This window comes from Oryctolagus cuniculus, chromosome 15 (assembly GCF_051225735.1).
Source record: "Oryctolagus cuniculus isolate XC-2025 breed Fujian yellow rabbit chromosome 15, ASM5122573v1, whole genome shotgun sequence".
Taxonomy (NCBI): Eukaryota; Metazoa; Chordata; class Mammalia; order Lagomorpha; family Leporidae; genus Oryctolagus; species Oryctolagus cuniculus.
The window spans coordinates 32,876,789-32,896,422 of record NC_142881.1 but is presented as its reverse complement, the minus strand read 5'-3'; the positions used below and the strand labels follow the sequence as shown (position 1 = coordinate 32,896,422).

At 50.8% G+C, this 19,634-nt stretch overlaps 1 protein-coding gene across 4 annotated transcripts in view; it reads right to left on the bottom strand.

Annotated features, from left to right (window-relative positions):
• The window catches only part of PIK3AP1 (phosphoinositide-3-kinase adaptor protein 1), a 221,568-nt gene that overhangs the window by 119,716 nt on the left and 82,218 nt on the right, over positions 1-19,634 (bottom strand). For 2 of the 4 annotated variants that reach the window (XM_089314634.1, XM_089314635.1), the window contains exon 3: positions 782-1,198. In XM_089314634.1, coding sequence (XP_089170760.1) covers positions 782-1,088 — 307 coding nt within the window. In that variant the 5' untranslated portion in view covers positions 1,089-1,198. Of the gene's footprint in view, positions 1-781; positions 1,199-3,228; positions 3,354-9,640; positions 9,802-19,634 lie in introns of those variants that run through there. The other 2 variants (XM_089314633.1, XM_070057480.2) reach the window with 2 other exon arrangements.

The window sequence follows — 19,634 nt, the reverse complement described above, 5'->3', positions numbered from 1 at the left end:
TGGATGGGGCAGGGGTGGCTGTGTCAAGCCAATGCCCAGGCCACACCAGGGATCACCGAGCCCCTCTGCCGGTGTCAGGTATATATAAAAGACCTCTAATGGCGAGACAGCAGGAGGTAAATGACGGCCCACTCACAGCCCACAGCGAGGCAAAAATAGAAAACCAAAAGAGGAAGAAGAGCTGTGACACGCATCGATCCTGGAGCCCGTCTTCCGGTACCCTTAATCAGAGTGCATGTCATACTTCCTGGGGCCCCAGAAGTTGCTAGCCTGGGCAGAGAGGGCTAGAATTTTCCCACTTAAGAATGAGAACGGGGCAAAAGACAAGAGCTAGGCTGATAGGAAACAGAAAAAAAGAGAGCTGTTTCCCCATGAACATGCTCTCCACGAGGGATGCCTTTGCAACCAAACAATAAGGTCTCGCAAACAGGAGGGCAGGCCTCAGCCATGCTCCTCACACAGACTGCAAACCAAGTCTCAGCCCCGCCTCTCCACGGCCCTCTAGGCTGGAACCCATGTCCAAGGCATAGAAAATTCTAGAAAGAAGGCTATTGCCCCAGCACACGATGGAGGGGAAAGTGTTGTCTTTCCCACCTGAGGTCCAGGAGACCTATGCAGTCTCCATCTTCTCCTGTGAATAGGCCACTCCGAACCAGCAAGGAGAGTGCGCTCCCTGTGCCGCCTGTGGTACGCATGACCAGTGCTCCCAGGAGCCCTGCCTGGCACCTGCGTAGCTACTTTCCTGGGGCCTGCTGGCCTTTACTTCAGAAGAATGGCTCACCTTCAGAAATGGCCTTCCTCACGGCCGCCACGTAGGTCTCGGGCTCGTCGTCACAGGTAAGCTCCTGCCAGTGGGCCCAATCTGGAAAGTAGTTCAGAAACTCAGGGCTGTCCTGCACGCCGCAGAGCAGCCTCACCACGCGGTGCGCAGGCTGGAAGGCCCTCTGCAATGGGGGCAGCAGGGCCGGCCGCCGCAGCTGCAGCACCAGCTCCGCTGACAGCAGCACCACCACGCAGCGGGCGCTGAGGAAGAGGTGCAGGTCCTCGGCGGAGAAGCAGGCCTCGGGGCCCAGCCTGTGCGTCAGCATCTTCTGCCTGCGGATCTGCCGGCTGGACAGGAAAAGGTCCTGGAGGTACTGGCACCATTCCTTGGCATCCGGGCTGTAGACGATGAGGATGTCGCATCCTCCCAGCACCCCTGGGAAAGAGAGGCGTGGGGGCGTGTTACCACACCTGCTTCTCCCATTTGGCTCTCTACCCCCAGCAAGTTACAGCACCCAGGCAAGGGGAAGGGCAGTCTGCCTCCAGCCCATGTGTGTGACCTCTTTCCCCACTTACAGACCCTGTCTTTGCCCAAACGTACCGTGCTGTTTCCACTGGGGACAGGTGGGGCGGGGGGAGTGAGCACAGTGTCCGTGCACCTTGTGCAAAGCTGACACATGAAGCCGTCATGGGTTCTCATGACAAAATGCCAGCCTCGTGCCACATTTCACTGAGAGATTCCTGGCAAGGTCAGATGCAGAGCCCAGGGAGACCTTGACACCAAGCTCTGCAGAGACCTGGTGGAATCTCCTTTCCTTCCCCATCCACCGTGATATTCAAAATGTTTTTGAAAAGAGTAGAAAATGTAAACTTAATATAGTTCTGATTTCCCCCGGGATGATATTACCAAATTTTTTAAAAATAGCCAGGGAAAAGATTTGAGTTTCATTCTTTTTGGAATCCTGCTTTGCTGGATCCTAATCCAGTGCTAACATAAAACCCAATGCACTCATCTGCAGGAGTATGATGATGAGCTTAAAAGCACTTTGTGGGGCCCATGCTGTGGTGTAGTGGGTAAAGCCACCGCCTCCAGTACCAGCATCCCATATGGGCACCTGTTCGAGTCCCGGCTGCTCCACTTCCAATCCACCTCTTTGCTATGGTCTGGGAAAGCAGTGGCCCAAGTCCTTGGGCCCCTACACCCCTGTGGGAGATCCAGAAGAAACTCCTGGCTCCTGGCTTCAGATTAGCGCTTGCAGCTAAATGGGGAGTGAATCAGCGGATGGAAGAACTCTCTTTCTCTCTCTCTCTCCCTCTCTCTCTCTCTGTAACTCTTTCAAATAAATGTATGAATATTTTTTAAAAAAAGAACTCTGTGGTGTTGTGGCACAGTGGGTTAAGCCACCTCCTGCAATGCCAGCAACCCAAACAGGTGCCGGTTGAAGTCTTGGAAGTTCCAGTTCCACTCCAGCTCCAGCTAATGCACCTGAGGACAGCTCAAGTGTCTGGGCCCCTGCCACCCACATGGAAGACCCAAATAAAGCTCCTGGCTCCTGGCTTCGCTTTGGCCCACTCCTGGCTATCGTGGCCATTTGGGGAGTGAACCAGCGAATGGACAATCAATCTCTTGCTTGTTCTTCCTGTCTCCTCCCTCTCTTTCTTTCAAATAAATAAAATAAATATTTTACAAAAGAGAACTTTGGCAGGGAAAGTGTACAAATGTTTAAAGAAGTCAATGTTAGAACACTGTGTGGGACAGCAGAAAAGCAGCCAGGGCCTCTGACAACGCCGTGGACTCCCGCGGCTCTCCACGGAGCTCAGTCAGGGATGCTTACCCTGACCCCAAAGCTTAAGTAGACCAAGGACAAAACTCGAATGTACAGTATTGCAGACTTCAGAAGATAAATTCTTTGATGATCAGATCTATGTGTGTGTATACTTCTTTATACTCAGGAGAACACAATCTCAGGACCAGAGAAGGCATAAAATTGGCAAAGCTCCGCAACTCTGGAACTTGCGCTAAGGAAAGCGGAGTGGTATTGTCAGAGTAGATTTACCTCTGTCTCTGTACACGCTTGATTTAACCTAAGAGGCAATGTCCTTCCTGATGTGAAGTGCTATGGCAGATGGTGTGCATGAGCATGAGCCGTCAGGTGGGAAATGGACAAGGCTTTACATTCCACTACATTGTCAAGGATGCAAAGTCAGCGACTCTGCTTGGAATTCAGTTACGAATGCCTAAGTGAGAAGTGGTAGCGCCCTTCCCTCCCTGGACACACACACACTAGTGAGTATCATGTCCACAATGTGTGCAGTTGGTAGAGAGAGGCTAAATAGCCAGACGGGCTGGCTGCGGTCCCACACCAGGTGAGGAGGAAACCATAGGCAATGGTTTCAACACAGTCAACAATGGATGGCAAAGAAGCAAAGAAGAGAGAAGAGGATTTTTCAGAGCAAAAGCCATACCCTTAAGAAGGCAACGTCGTTCCTGCAGCGCTGTCTTAGCAACAATGAGCACTTTTCTGAAACGCTGCCCTGAAGAGCATGTGACATGAGCTATCATTCCAGTTTTATGAGAAAGATGTAATGACCTGAAAGTAAGCCAGCATTAAGATGACAAGCCCCAGGATCACGAGGAAATGAGTACTCATTTCACAAATCTCCCATGCATGAAAATTCCAAAAACTTGACGTGACTAACTACCCTCCAGGAGGTGCAGCATTAACTCCTCAGTGTGGGCTGTGCTCAGTGAGTTCTTTTTTTTTTTTTTTTTAAGATGTATTTATTTATTTGAAAGGCAGAGATACAGAGAGGCAGAGGCAGAGAGAGAGAGAGAGAGGTCTTCCATCCACTGGTTTACTCCCCAGATGGCCACAATGGCCAGAACTGAGCCAGGAGCCAGGAGCTTCTTCCGGGTCTCCCACTTGGGTGCAGGGACCCAAGATCTTGGGCCATCTTCTACTGCTTTCCCAGGCCATAGCAGAGAACTAGATCGGAAGTGGAGCAGCCGGGACTCGAACCAGCGTCCATATGGGATGCCAGCACTGCAGGCAGCGGCTTTACTCGCTACACCACAGCGCCGGCCCTGCTTAGTGAGTTCTTTACAAAGAGCACAGAGTGGAAGGAGCGAGTGGCTTCACAGAGGAGAAACCTGGTGAACTCCGCCTCAGTCTAGTGACCCGGCCGACATCCACAGTCATGAATCATGTTACCAGGAAGCGCCCTTATTCGATGATCTTCCTCCCCCAGACTCACCTCTTCACTCCAATGGTGAGGAAAATCTCAGAGAAATCCCAGCTGACAGACAGACATTCTACAGAGTAACTGCCCGGTGCTCCTCAAAACTGCCACCATCACCAAAAGCAAAGATGACAGTCGGAGGAGACTAAGGAGACTGGGCTACCAAATGTAACATGGACATTAAGCGGGTAAATACAAATGGAACACCACTGCCGCACCACGGCATTAGGATGGGATCCTGGGGCGGAACAAGGACACTGTAAGAACTCAGGAAATCCAAGTACAGGCCAGTTAATCCTAAGTTATCAACACTGGTTCACCCATTGTAACAAATGCACCACACTATTGGAGATGCTGCTATAGGGGAGGCCGGGCCTGGAATACTAGAAGCTCTCTGGTTCTATCTTGGCAATTATTCTGGCAATCTCGAGCTGTTCTCCAGCAGGACGGCATGCCCAGATCCAGGCATTTGGGGCAGTGAACTGGCTGATGGAAGACATTTCTTTCTGTTGCTCTGCCTTTCAAGTAGATGAAATGAAATAAACACACGTTTGAAATGTTGCTTTTTTTTGTTTTGTTTTTTTGACAGGCAGAGTGGATAGTGAGAGAGAGAGAGACAGAGAGAAAAGTCTTCCTTCTGCCGTTGGTTCACCCTCCAATGGCCACCACGGCTGGCGCACTGCTGCCAGCGCACCGCGCTGATCCGAAGGCAGGAGCCAGGTGCTTCTCCTGGTCTCCCATGGGGTGCAGGGCCCAAGCACTTGGACCATCCTCCACTGCACTCCCAGGCCACAGCAGAGGGCTGGCCTGGAAGAGGGGCAACCAGGACAGAATCAGCGCCCCTACCGGGACTAGAACCCGGTGTGCCGGCGCCGCAAGATGGAGGATTAGCCTAGTGAGCCGCGGCGCTGGCCGAAATGTTGCTCTTAAAACAAGGCAACTGAAATAAAAGGCCCCAAAGAAGTTAGTGGAAGACAGCTGTTTTAACCATCTCGTTCCTGGGGTTCCAGAGTTAATCCAATCCCCTTTGAGCAGAGGTATGTGAGAGGAAGTGGTTAGGGCCTCAGACTAGTTAATACTTTAGCCTCCTTGGTCACTAACTTGTGTTGTGACGGAGACTAAAATCCAGGGAAACTTTGCCTCTGCGGAGATGCGGCCGGGGGAATCTGTCATCTTCCTGACTTGGTTTGTTGTTGCCGAAACTGAAAGCTGAGGAAGCTGAAGCCCCTCCCTGCTGCGCTGGGGCACACAGGACCCAGGGCCTGGGGTCACCCCTTTCTTCCGCGATTATTTCCTTCCTCTAAGCACATGTTACTTCTCCACCAGTCCCCGTTCACTTCTCACATTCTTGGTTTGCTTCTGTATCGAGAGAAACTAAATACGTGAACCAAGCAGAAGCCCCGAAGCCCTAGACAGGCATGAGGAAGCGGCTTTGCTCTTGTGAGGCTTAAGGAAACTGTTTGGCTACAGGAGGAGGGCAGGATGGGGAAGGGGGTGGGGGGGGCTGGCTGGGGGCAGCGGGGAGTCACCATGCCTGCAGGAAGTGCCAGGGAGCTTCTCAAACTGCCTGGGCCATCTCCTGGGCGTGAGGTGACCCTGGCACGGTGTGCGCATCTCTCCTGGGGGCCTGTGTGTGAATGTTTAGCACCACATCGGGAGAGGGATGTGAGACAGGAACGGCAAGCAGGCCAGAGAGAGAGAGAGAGAGAGATCTGGTAGGGAGTGTGGGAGAGCCATCCTGTCCCTCACAGAGGTCAACTTCAGGGTTCGAGAACCACTAGAAGCTAAGGTCACCAAAAACGGGCAAAGTCCCTTCAAGCCCTGCGGTCCTGGGAGTCCAGGAGTGGTAGAAGGATATGGAGATCTGAGACCTTGGAGAGAGGGAGCAGGTATGGTTGGGGCTTCTTCACACCCCTCCAAGCTGAGACATGACAGAGAAAAAACTAGGCCTCCCCTAGCCTCAGACGGATCATTTGGGAAAGCCACTCAAGCCCTCTTTCTCACCTTGTTTTCAAGTGTCACTACATATGATGTTATCCATGACCTAGAGAATATTCTGGGACAGGCTAATTCCATTTCATTTTATTTTGCTACCCAAGGCTCTTCCAAGGAAGGGAGCTAAGATTCTCTGGGATTTCAACGAGCAAACATGTCTTTCAGAAAATAGGGGCCAGTGCTGTGGTACAGCAGGTTAAGCCTCCTGCAACACCAGCATCCTGTTTTGGAGCAACGGTTGGAGTCCCACTGCTCCACTTCTGACCCTGCTCCTTGTTAATCCACCTGGGAAAGCAGCAGAAGATGGTCCAAGTACAGGCCCCTGCACCCAAGTGGGAGACCCAGATGGAGTACCAGGCTCCTGGCTTCAGCCTGGCCCAGCCCTGGCCATTTGCAACCACTGGGAAATAAACCAGCAGGTGGAAGATTCTCTCTCTCTCTCTCTCTCTCTCTCTCTCTCTGTGTGTGTGTGTGTGTGTGTGTATTTGAGAGAGTGTGTGTGTGTTTTGACTCTGCTTTTCAAATAAATGAAGAAAATCCTTTAAAAAAGAGAAGACCAACGCTCACCCTTAGGTAGGAGGGAATTTAGGAAGGCCAGAGGATCAGGCCATGAAGCAGCAAAGCACTGACACATGCCACACGCTGCATGGAAACAGCCAGTCCCCAGAGACCACACACTAGAGAGCCCCACTCATTTGAGAGTCCAGAGTATGGAACTCTACAGACACAAAGCAGATCTTGGGGCTGGGGAAGTGGGGAGAACAAGATGACAAGCATATGGAGTTTCTTTCTGAGGTGATGAAAATGCTATAAAATGACTATGGTAGAGGTTACATATCTGTGAAGATGCTTAAAGCCACTAGATTGTACATTTAAGTGGATGGGCTGTATGGCATACGAATTATACCACAATAAAGCTGTTTGAAAAAAAGGAAGTGCAAGCATTTTGCCTAGAGGTTAAGACCCTAGCTATGATGCCTGCATCCCATATGGGAGTCCCTGAGTTCAAGTCCCCGCTCTGTTCCCAGTTCCAGCTTCCTGCTGACGCAGACGTTGGAAGAGAGGAGATTATTCCAGGCACTGGATCCCTGGCTTTCATGTTTGATAACTGAATCAAGGTATTGTCTCCCAGCTCTGGCCTGTCCCAGCCCTGGCTGCTGTAGGCATTTAGGGAGTAAACCAGGGGACAAATCTTTCTGTCTCTCTCTCTCTCTGCCTTTTGAATTTAAGAAGAGAAAAAAAAATAATGCACATTAGAAAGAATAGGGGGTGGGAGGGAGACAAAGAGGGAGGAAAGGAGGGAGGGAGGGAGGGAGGGAGGGAGGGAGGGAAGGAAGGAAGGAAGGAAGGAAGGAAGGAAGGAAGGAAGGAAGGAAGGAAGGACCATAGGTGAGAGTAGCCCAGACGACTGCAGAACTTGCAGCATCTTGGCAAAAGGTGTCTCCCATGAGCCCTGGTACCTCCACATGATTCTTCCAGACCTCAGGGAGCCTCGGGGACCCCAGAGGCCCACTCCCACATGCAGCTCCCAGGTGGGACTCACTGCAGAGCCTGTAGATGGCAAACGCCTGCAAACACCACTACATAGCCCATAAAGATCCGCAGGTTCAGTCACTGGCTAGGGGACCACATGAACCAGAACTGGCCCTCCTGGTGCCCTCGGCCATGCTCACAGGACACTGGACAAGAGTGGCCTTCTTGGCCTCCTCTGCCCAAAGGCCTGTCCAATTTGCTGGTTCCTGGATGCAGCAGCCCAGGGCCTGCTCCCAGCTTTGGAAGGAGGTGGGAACTGCACTGGCTCATTCTCTGCTCTCAGCTCCCTTTCCACTATCACCCACCTACCTACCCCAGTCCCTCTGGCCTGCTCCTGCTCCTTAAACACTGCATGCGCCCACTGCCTAAAGCACTGGCCCCCAAAAGTTCCCTCCCTCTGCTCCTTCAGGTCTGGATGAAACATCCCTTGCTCCATGAGGCTTAACCTGGCCACTTTATTTGAAGTACCAACCCCTCTCTATTCTCCACAGCACACATCATACCAAGGACTGTCCTTAGTAGGTATATTACAACTTTCCCTGCTCCAAAAGCTCCACAGGGGCATGGCTTTTGCCTTTTCTGTTTACTGTATGGACACCCAACCCCTGGAAACAGGACACATGCCATAAAATATGTGTGGGAATGAATTTCCCTCTGGATAACTCTGCTTCTGCTTCCAGTGGAATGCATAAATCCTTTCTTTCTTTCTTTCTTTTTTTTTTTTTTTTTTTTTTTGGACAGGTAGAGTTATAGACAGAGAGAGAGACAGACAGAGAGAAAGGTCTTCCTTCCGTTGGGTCACCCCCCAAATGGCCGCTACGGCTGGAGCTACGCCGATCCGAAGCCAGGAGCCAGGTGCTTCTTCCTGGTCTCCCATGTGGGTACAGGGGCTCAAGCACTTGGGCCATCCTCCACTGCCTTCCTGGGCCACAGCAGAGAGCTGGACTGGAAGAGGAGCAACCGGGACTTAGAACCCGGTGCCCAATGGGATGCTGGCTCCGCAGGCAGAGGATTAACCAAGTGAGCCACGGCGCCAGCCCCTGAGTGAATCCTTATTTACAACACAGCTTCTTCCAACTTCCAGAGCCCAGAAGCTGAGATTCATTTCCAGCTCCCCTCAAACAATGAGCTTGGATCCCCAGAGCCCATGGAACTGTCACCACTGGACTTCCAAAGCACCCGACCAGGCTGGAGCTAAGCAGAGCTGGGGGAGCAGGCACTTCCTACAGCACCTGCTCACACCCTCCGGAAACAATGCTTTTTCCCGGCCGCCCTAGGAGTTCTCTGTCAAGGGGTGCTTGCTTCTTGTATCACAGGTCGCATCTCTGCCAACACCTCCTCGCCGAGACACCAGCGAGCCCTTCACAAACGTGGTGACTCTCCTCCTACCTAGCAATTCCCTGCATGCCTTTACAAGACCATAATCCCCGGAGGGCACCGCCTGGGCGAGCCCTGCTTACCCCCGGGGAACAGACCAGGTACACACGAGCCCGTCAGTGATCTCTAAGCATTACGAGGACGTGAGTGAGCGATTTGGCTGCTGTACACATCCATGAACCCGAGAAGAACCCAACCCCAGCCAGAAACGACTCCAGGCACCTTTCGTCAGTGACCTCCAAACTCTGCCCAGCGCCCGAAGTGCTGCAAAGGACACATGCAAAGCGGAGCTAACGGGACAGTGCGCCTCGGTTCCTGGCGAAATCCAAACCGGGAACACCACGTCCAGTGTGAGTGGAGGAAGGCGGCCGAGCGCCAACGCCGACCGAGGGCTGTGCGCGCGCCCCCTTTTGGTCCGGAGAAGCATTTGCCCGGCGGGGACAAAACGCCCGCCGCCTGCTTTCAGCTGGGCTACGGGTTCGCAGGGTGGGAGGAGCGGGGAAGACGACCCTCGGGAGCTCTGAGCGTCAGAGGCGGAGCAGAAGTGCCTTGGAAGACGAGGGGCAGGGGAGGATCAGGCGGGAGGTGAAGAGAAACCCGCAACCGGCCGCGAAGGGGGCCGTGGGCCAGCGGAGGTGGGAAGTTTGCGACGGAGAACTGAGAACACAGAAGGAACCCGAGTCCCGCGCGCGAGCGGGGAGGCGCCGGGCAGGGCCGGGCCCTGCCAGCTCACCTGAGGCTGCCATGCCGTGGGCCGCAGTCGCATCCCCTCCTCGCCGCGTGCGGCTGCCCGGAGCCGGCGCCCGGCGAGTCCCTGGGCGCGGGGCGGGAGGGGCGCGGCGCTGGCGCAGGACCGGCCGCGGCTCCGGCGCTTCCTCCCGGCCGCCAGCGAGGACTGACGGCGAGGGCGTGTCCGCAGCGCCCGCCCCGCCTGCGGGGCCCGGCCTGGGCACCTGCGCCCGCGTCCGTTGGCAAGGGGAAGTGAGAGCCCCACGCCGGCGGGGGCCCTGGCCAGCTCCCCGTGCCGCCCCCCTCTCGGCGTCGGGAGTCGCCAGGGCCTTGGCGCCACGTGCGCCTCGCGCCTCGGGAACCCTACCCCCAATAGGCCAGCAGCCCAGGGTGGAGGGACGTTGGAAAGGGAGGGAGAGATTGGGCTGCGCGTCCTTTGGGACCTGGGGTGGGGGATGCTTATGAACACCAGCTGTCTAGACCACCTCCCCATTCCCTGGGGCTTGTCCCTGAGCCGAAGCCTCCGCAGGAAAGGGGAGGGGCAGAAGATTGGGCACCTGGCTGTGGTGTCTTTGTTACCCTTGACCACCCTGCTGTGACGGCTGTCATTCCTTGGATCTGGCCTTAGCCCGTGAACATTGGTCACCATCTCATATGACAACTGGTGGGGTGACCACCGCTGTTCATCGTGCTGCTGTATGCTGGGCAAGGTGCTACACGCCCTTCCACACGTTAGTGCATTGCTTCCTCAACCCTTTCTGTCTATGCGTTGGAGCACGAGCAAGCCAGCACCGTGCTCAGCCTCCACGGAGAGTAAATGCTGCTCAGGCTCCATACCAGCGTCCAGAGCCACAGCACCTGCCCAACCTTTCCTACCCCCTTCTTGTCTCTTTCCTTTTCCGGCTCCTGTACTTGACATGACAAGCACCTGCCCTTGGGTCCTCAGGAACCCAGGGTCCAGAGGATGGACCCTGCCAGCAGAGAGAAGGGCAAATTAGGGTTCAAGTCTAAGTGGAAATAAATGAATCGGATTTAAGAACGGAACCACTAAAATGAAGGTGTATTAGGTTTTTACTGTTGCTATAATGAATTACCAAAATCTAGTGACTTAAAACAGCACAAACATGGCCTCTTACAGCTCTCCAATACAACAAACCGCATGGCATGCTCTTAGGATCCATGAAGATAAACAGTGCAGCTAGGCCTGTAGAAGGTGCCCTGCACTCGTTCTCAGAGGCACTAGTACTCTTGGGTTTCACGCATTTCTTCTCTTTGTAGTACTTGCTATTTTTTAACTAAATGCATGCTTTTGCTTGCTTTTCCCGCTCTGTCTCCCTCCTCTACAACGTGTCTGTGTCATTCATCTTTGCAGAGGTAATGTGCTCTGTGGAGTTAAGCATCTTTAAAGGAATGACTGAACTGTTGAAGCTTCCCAGTAACAATATTATAGAGAATGAAAACATCACTCTCACTTTCTGGGGGATAATACTTATTTTTCCTAAGATGCTGATGGATACTAATTTTGAAGCCAGAAATTGTAGTTTTGCTTTTTTTTCTGTCCTCACAACAAACCCATATGACAGATGTACATTGCTATTTATATTTTATTAATAAACTGAAGCTTGTATTTGTAGAAAAAACAATAGTGTGACATGAATCTCACTAGGCATGGTTGGGTTCCTTTCTGCCAGAGAAGAGTCCATTTCCTTTGCTCTTTCAGCTTCCTAAAACTGCTCACATTTGGGTCACAGCCCCTTCCTCCAACTTCAAAGCCAGTCATATAGCATCTTTCTGATCTTGCCTCTGTCATCACAATTCTCTGTCTCTGTGTCTCTCTGTCTCTCTCTCCCTCTCCCCCTTTCCCTCTCCCTGACTTTCTGTCTCCTCCTGCCATCATTTCGGATCCTAGTGATTGCCTTGGGACTATTTGGATAACCCAGGAAAATCTCCCTAGGAAGGTCAGCTGATTAGCAATTTCAATGCCATCTACAGCTCCAATTCCCCTTTGCCATAGAACATGGAATATTCTCAGTTTCTAGGGATTAGAGTGTGTACATCACCAGGAACCATTTCTCTGGTTCCCACAGGCTGGGGATTCCTAAAGCACATTTGAGCTTGTTGCCTGCAACCTGCTCCTGTTGGCCCGACCTCCATGCCCCATCAGACACCACCACAGTCCTATACTCTTGTTTAGTAGAAATTATATAGGGTTTGGGTCATTTTGTGTCTCCTCCACTCAGTTATAAGTATCTCAAAGGCAGAATCAAAGTCCGTCTTTTTCACTGAGAAACCTCCAGCACCCGGAGCTAACACTGGATAGAGACTATGCTCAGAAAGGGTTTGCTGAGTGGATAAGTGAATATCACCAGGAAGTCCTCAAATTTCAGACTAAAGGATACGAGGGGTCTTTGGGCAGTGAACACTTTGGAAACCTGACAAAAGTAGGCCATTCAGAATAAGAGCCATCGGAGTAAAGGTGGAAAAAAGCTACAGTTTGGAAGTGTTGAGTTTGAGGTGTCCATAGGATGTCCTAGGAGTCTGTCTTTTCAGGAAAGACAGATGGGGACTAATGGCTGGTTGAGGATGTTGCCCTTGGCACTGAAGCTGCTTGAGTGGAAGGGGACAGGGGACAAAGAGCCCAAGGGCAGACCCATGGAGAAGAAGGATCCTGCTTAGGGCCACAGGCAGAAGGGTCTGCAAAGGGAACCAGGGCAAGCAGACAGGTAGATGAAAGGCAGGGCTGAGTAGCCCAGAGCCCTGGGAAGGAGAGTTTGGAGGTCACCAGAGTATGGATCCCTGGGAGGGTCTGGGAGAATGAGATCTGATCTAAAAACAACAGATCACTGGGTCACCAGTAACATCCAGGAGTCCAACCCAGAGCAGCAGAGGCCAGGCTGCTAGAGAACAGGGGCTGTGAGGAAGGCAGCCTGGGGCAGGGGACAGAGATCTGGACAGAAAGACAGGAGCCCCAAAGTCTCACGTCCGCCCTCCCCCACCCATGCGGGGCCTTGGACAAGCAGTAACTCTGCAAATGCCTCGCTTCCTCGTGTGCAGTGAGGACCCACAGCTCAGTCAGTGCCAGGACTCTGGAAGACACCTTACCTGGAGACCCCTGAATGAACACCGACCTCCAGACGCTGCTTCTCCCTGCAGCCCACTCACTCCTCACAGGCTTCCATGGCCCTGTGGAGTCATCTCTACCAAGGGTCCATTCATTCAGCCAAGGCCAACTCCCCCGAGGCCCCCACTGAATGTGTGGTCCTCCCTCCAGCTCCTGCTACCAGGGGATGAGGGCCCTTTCCTGCCTCCTAACCAGGAGGCTCTGGACAACTTTAAGTTAAGGAGACCTCTGCACCAGCTACCACTGTTAGAGGGCATTTGCCAGGTGTGGGGGAGGTCTTGGGTGCGGGGCCCATTCTCCAGTTCTGCTCCCACTGCTGTGCAGCACTGACCTCTGGCATTTGGCCGGGAAGGGGATCCAGACCAACATGCCCCTGGTGAGAAGACACGACTGCTTCTAACACGGGAAATTCTACCCCCTTTTCTTTTTGCAGGTGGGTGGGTTGAGGGAAGTAGTGTCTGTTTGCTTTTGCACCTCCATTTAGTGGGTTTTGCAGACATAGCGGGGGTGGGGCGGGCAACAGCTTCTCTAAAAGGCCCCACCAAATGGGTTTGAGGAAGACTAGAGAACCTGGACTTGAATACTGCCCACAGACCCGTCTGGCCTGGCAAACATGAGGGGCCAGAGTTGGATGTCTGTCATCCAAGGAACAAGGGGCAGGGTGGGGAAGGGAATTCTTGTTTGCAGATACATCTTCAAGACATTATATCATAATCTCTCAAACCTTGGGGCCAGTCTTTTCTCTGCTTCCAGAAGCCTCACTTGCTAGGCTAAAAGGTGGAGACAGAGGACAGAGGACCTAGGCAGACTGGACACTCCCAAGTTGCCTTAATTCTCCTAACTACCCTATGAGGTTAGGGACTAAAAGTAAACCCATTGTATTGATACAGAGGTTAAATAGCTTTTTCCCCAAAGCACACAGCCAGGAAATGCAGAGCTGGGTTTTGAACCCAGAAGGTCTGGCTCCAGAATGTGTGCTGCTGTCCATTAGTGCAGGTGTAAATGCACAGCAGGCCCACAGTGACCAAAGGCCCTGTGCTGGTTTCTCCTCTGTGGCAGGTGGGCAGAGCATAACTGTCACCCAGGGGCTCCCACCTCACTCTCACAAAACGCCATCATAGGCAGAAAGTCCTCCTTGGGAGCTCCCCTTGCATTCCCACTTCCTGTTCAACTCCCAGTTAGTGTCCCAAGACCCTAGTCCTTTGAGAGTGGGCCTGTGTCTTTCACCACAGCATCTCCAGTGCTTAGCATGGGGCTCAGACCTAGGCGGGGGGGAGTCATTTGTTTTTGAATCACTGAATCCAACCTACTTGTTTTTATATATGAAGGTACTGAGTATGTGAAGATTGGACTGTATGGGGCAGGCAGATGGCATATCACAGGTGCAAAGGTTGGGAAGAGAATCCCAGGGCACTAAGAGCCTGGTGTGGCCTGGTAGACACCCTGGATTAGTAAAGAGTGCCCTTGGGGCCCACACTGTGGCGCAGCAGGTTAAGCTTCTGCCAGCATCGCAGATGAGCACTGGTTCAAGTCCCAGCTGCTCCATTCTTATCCAACTCCCTACTAATCTACCTGGGGAGGCAGCAGAAGTACTTGGGCCCCTGCTACCCACATGGAAGACCGCATGGAGTTCTGGACTCCTGGCTTAAGCCTGGTCCAGCCCCCTGCAGTTGTGGTCATCTGGAGAATGAACAAGTCTCTAACTCTGCCTTTCAAATAAATAAACAAATCTTTTTAAAAAAAAAAAAAAAAAAGACTACTTCCCTTTCTATCTGCTTGAGACTGTTGGAACTCAACCTAGTATGGCAACATATTAAAACCCAATGCAGGCCGGCGCCATGGCTCAATAGGCTAATCCTCCGCCTGTGGTGCTGGCACACGGGGTTCTAGTCCCGGTTGGGGTGCCGGATTCTGTCCCGGTTGCCCCTCTTCCAGGCCAGCTCTCTACTGTGGCGTGCCAGCCGCGGCGGCCATTGGAAGGTGAACCAATGGCAAAAGGAAGACCTTTCTCTCTTTCTCTCTCTCTCTCACTGTCCACTCTGCCTGTCAAAAAATTAAAAAAAAAAAAAAACAATGCAGGCTGGCACTGTGGTATAGTGGGTAAAGCTGCTGCCTGCAGGGCCAGCATCCCATATGGATGCCAATTCTAGTCCTGTCTGCTCCACTTCCCATCCAGCTCTTTGCTATGGTCTGGGAAAGCAGTAAAAGATGGCTACTGGCTTCAGATTGGTGAAACTCCAGCCATGGCAGCCATCGCAGCCATCTGGATGGAAGACATGTCTCTCTTTCTCTCTCTGCCTCTGCCTCTCTGTAACTCTGCCTTTCAAATAAATAAATAAATAAATAAATTTTTTTTAAAAAAAATGCAGGGGCAGGTGTTTGCACAGCAGTTAAAATGCCACTTGAGATGTCCACATTTCATATCAGAATGCCTGGGTTAGAGTTCTAGCTCTACTTCTGATTCCAGTTTCCTGTTAATGCATACCCTGGGAGGCAGCAAATGATGGCCCAAGTACTTGGGTCCCTGTAACCCATGTCAGAGTCCTAGATTGAGTTTCAGCCTTGCCCAGCCATGGTGGTTGTGGGCATTTTAGGAGTGAACCAATGGATGGAATATTTCTCTTTTTGCCTCTTTGTCTTTCTGCCTTTCAAATAAATAAAAATACAGACAGAAATAAATTTTTAGAAGAAGACATTTTAACATAAATAAATAAAAAATAAACCCAATGCATGTCATTTGGGAACATGTACAGTGTTTCAGGCACAGCAACTTTGCAGATTAAGCGTAGAAGCCTAGCCCTTCCAAGAGTGCAGAATTCTTTCCCAACTCACCAAAATGGCTACTTTTCATGAATATTCTGCTACAGCCCGGCAGTCCCTACTTGGGCCTTTCGGAGCAATGGCAGTACCCATTTCCAGGTCCTGAATCTCAGGATCTGAGAAACAAAATGTTGGACACGTGCTAAGTGGCTCCGAGAAGGTAATCTGCCTGATCCATGACCACTTGGTTAGTAAATGTCAGAGTTGGATTTTGAATTCAAAACCATTTGTTGTACAAGAGCTGCCTTCATTGTCCCATGCTGTGAGCCCAAAGCTATGCCGGCTACCATATGGTGGTGCTGTGATCTGCAACCCAGAAGGAATGTTGGTAACCAGGAAAGGAAGTATTAGAGAGATGGCTGGTTGTCCCCCTAGTACCCAGTCTCCCTTGTGTCTTGGTGACAGAGTTACACTTTTATTTGTGGACAGCAGTGCTCTGCTAAAAGACTCTATTCCCTGGGGCTGGCACTGTGGCATAGCACATAAAGCTTCCACCTGCAGTGCTGACATCCCATATGGGCGCTGGTTCGAGTCCCAGCTGCTCCACTTCCAATCCAGCTCTCTGCTGTGGCCTGGGAAGGCAGTAGAAGATGGCCCAAGTGCTTGGGCCCCTGTACCCATGTGGGATACCCAGAAGAAGCTCCTGGCTCCTGGCTTCAGATCAGCCCAGCTCTGGCCATTGTGACCATCTGGGAAGTGAACCAATGGATGGAAGACCTCTCTCTCTCTCTCTCTCTCTCTCTCTCTCTCTCTCTCTCTCTTTCTCTCTGTAACTCTTCCTTTCAAATAAACAAATTAATTAATGAATTAAAAAGACTCTTTCCTGGCATTTCTTGCAATTTCGAGGAGATCCATAAAATGTAAATGGAAGCCATGGGCTGCATGCCCATGAAAGCCCTTTACAAGAGGCTAGACTATGAGGCAAATACACTCTTTCTCTTTCTCTTTCTTTAGTCCTGCCTGGAATGTGAATGGTATGGCCAGAGATCCAACAGCCCTCTTAGGTCATGTGGGTGGAAGCCAGACACTATGGATGGCAGAACAGAGCCTGGGTCCCTGCTGACCGTGGAACTCCCACACAAGCCCCATGTTTCCCACCTCTGACTCAGTTTACATGAAGACAGAAAGACATCTCTAACGATTTTGGTGTTTTGCTATATTTACCCAAACCTAATTCCTTTCTGAGAAGGGAATACAAGCAAATGTTGACTGAGCATTGACTATAATCCATGAACCCTCTGATGTAGTCTCACATGATTCTTACAGTAATTCTGCATCATAGGAGGAATCTCCACCTCACAGATGGTGAAACAGAGAGTCAGTGATGTGAGACCACTTTTCCAGGGTCATTCAGCAGGGAGCAGAACTACGACTCAAACCCAGATGGGTCGGAACTCAACGCCCATGATCTTTCCATTATATAATGACATATTGGATGCCTTCCAGAGAGTTCATTTAAAAGTACTTCCTCCAGACATGTGGGTGCTCTCAAGTGAATCCTCGGCACTTCAAGTCGTGTGCAGATGGCACCTGCAATCGTGCATGAAAGTGTGTCGTGTACATTTTCTACTTCTGCCTTTTGAGGCATTAGAGCAGAAAGTCTAGGCAGCTGTGACCAAAAGTTTAGGACTTAACCTCGCAGTGTCAGAGCTGGAAAAGACTCCAGGGGCTCATTATTGAACATATGTGGAATAGGGCCAGGATGGGCAGAGTGACCTTTCTAACATCATACTTGGGGTGGGGGGGGCAGAGCCAGGACTAGAACTCTTGTGATAATTCCTAGCCGTGCTTGTTTGCTATATCCGATCACCTATTGTTTTCCCTACCAGTAAATTCAACAAGTAACTGTAGAATGCATTTCTTGATCTGATGCTTGAAGTTTGTAGTTTCTTCCCATAAGTCTATCCCTAGCTCCTAAAAGATTAATCCAACCTTGAATCCCTGGGATAAACCTCACTTCATCATAACGAATATATTACCCATCTGCTAATATTTTGCTAACGTTTTTTACATAAACATTCACAGGAGATATTGGTCTGTTTGTTTGTTTGCAATAACTTTTGTCAGTGTTCTGCCATCAGCATTAATCTGGCTTCAAAAACAAGTTGTAAGTATTCCTTCTTTATTTCCTCTACTTTTTTACACGTCTATGATTTTTCTTTAATCATGTCTATGGTTTTTCATCTTTCATCAAGGACATTGTTGTTAAAGTTTGTGTTTGTTTTCATTTCATTTGAATGGTAAATAGATGGACAGAGATCTTCTGTCTGCTGATTCACTCCCCAGATGCCCGTAATAGCCAGAGCGGGCCAGAGGCTTGGAAGGGTTTATGAAGCTTGGAGTCCTTCCTTGATCTGTGTTTTCTGAGATACAACCCTTTCTTTCCGGACTTGGCCCTTCCTGTTGGCTGGACTGTAAACTCTGAATTTTAGCTGCCTCCCAGGGCACAAACTAGGGCCTGCTTGCTGTGGCCAAGTCTATGAAAAAGAGAGGCCCAGTGCCGTTTCCTTCTTCTGTGTGTTGACTTTGCTTTAGGGTCTCTGCTTGTTACTACTCTGCTGGGCCTTTTGATCCTTGTTTTTGTTTATTTTGTCCAGCTGCTGGTGGGAGGACTGCCCCAATAGAAGTTCCCCTTCTATTGTTGGAAGCTAGAACAACTGGTATCTCAAGTCCACAACTTGACTGCTGGACAGTGCCTGGGGTGCCATCTGAACAGAATCTGAAACATCCCAGGAATAAATGAGAAAGACAGTGCCAACCAACTCGTCTTTCTCTGTGTGATTCCTCATACATTAGAAGAAATGCGCCGGCGCTGCGGCTCACTAGGCTAATCCTCCGCCTTGCGGCGCCGGCACACTGGGTTCTAGTCCCGGTCGGGGCACCGGATTCTGTCCCGGTTGCCCCTCTTCCAGGCCAGTTCTCTGCTGTGGCCAGGGAGTGCAGTGGAGGATGGCCCAGGTGCTTGCGCCCTGCGCCCCATGGGAGACCAGGAAAAGCACCTGGCTCCTGGCTCCTGCCATCGGATCAGCGCGGTGCGCCGGCCGCAACGCGCCGGCCGCGGCGGCCATTGGAGGGTGAACCAACGGCAAAGGAAGACCTTTCTCTCTGTCTCTCTCTCTCACTGTCCACTCTGCCTGTCCAAAAAAAAAAAAAAAAAAAGAAGAAGAAGAAATGCAAACTGTTTCCTGCTTAAGCAAACACAGTACTTAAGTAGACACTTAGGAGTAAGAAAATTCCACTAAGGTCAATATGTATCTACTAAACTCATTCTTTTATAGTTGTATAGAGGCAGGTGTTTGCCTGGTGGTTAAGATGCCAGCTAAAACACCCACATCCCACACCGGAGTGACCGTGTTTGACCCCAGCTCTGGCTCCTGATGCCAGCATCCTACAATGCAGACCCTAGGAGGCAGTGGTGATGACTCGAGTAATTGGGTTCCAGCAACTCACATGGGAGATTTGAATTCCCAGCTCCTGGCTTCAGCTTAGCTGGGCCCCAGCTGCCAGACATACTTAAGAAGTGAACCAGTGGATGAGAACACTCTCTTTCTGGCTATCTGCCTCTCTCAAATGAAAAAAAAATTAAGTTGCATGATACTCCACATTAGATACACTGTCGTATGTCAATTACCTGCTGATGGAAGTGGAGTTCTTTTTCTTCACGTTAGCTGCATCTTTTTACTCCTACAAATCCATGATATAATAAATTTCACTGAACATATTTCTTTATGTACTGATGCTCTTCTTTCTATAGGATATTGCTAGATCAATGGATATGTGCATTTTAAAATATGTATTACTATAATACTTTGCAGAGTGGCTGCCAAAGTTCACATTCCACATGCATATTGATAGTCTCACCAACCTTTTTCTATTGTTGCCAATCTGATGGATCAAAAATGTTATACTCATTATTGTTAGCATTTCCTTGATGACCAGTGAGGTTAAGTATCTTTTTCATTTTGCCTATGATTTGCATTTTGTTTCTGGAATTTCCTATTAAAGTGCTATACCAGATTTTATTTGGATTATATTTTGGATTATTATTATTGGTTTG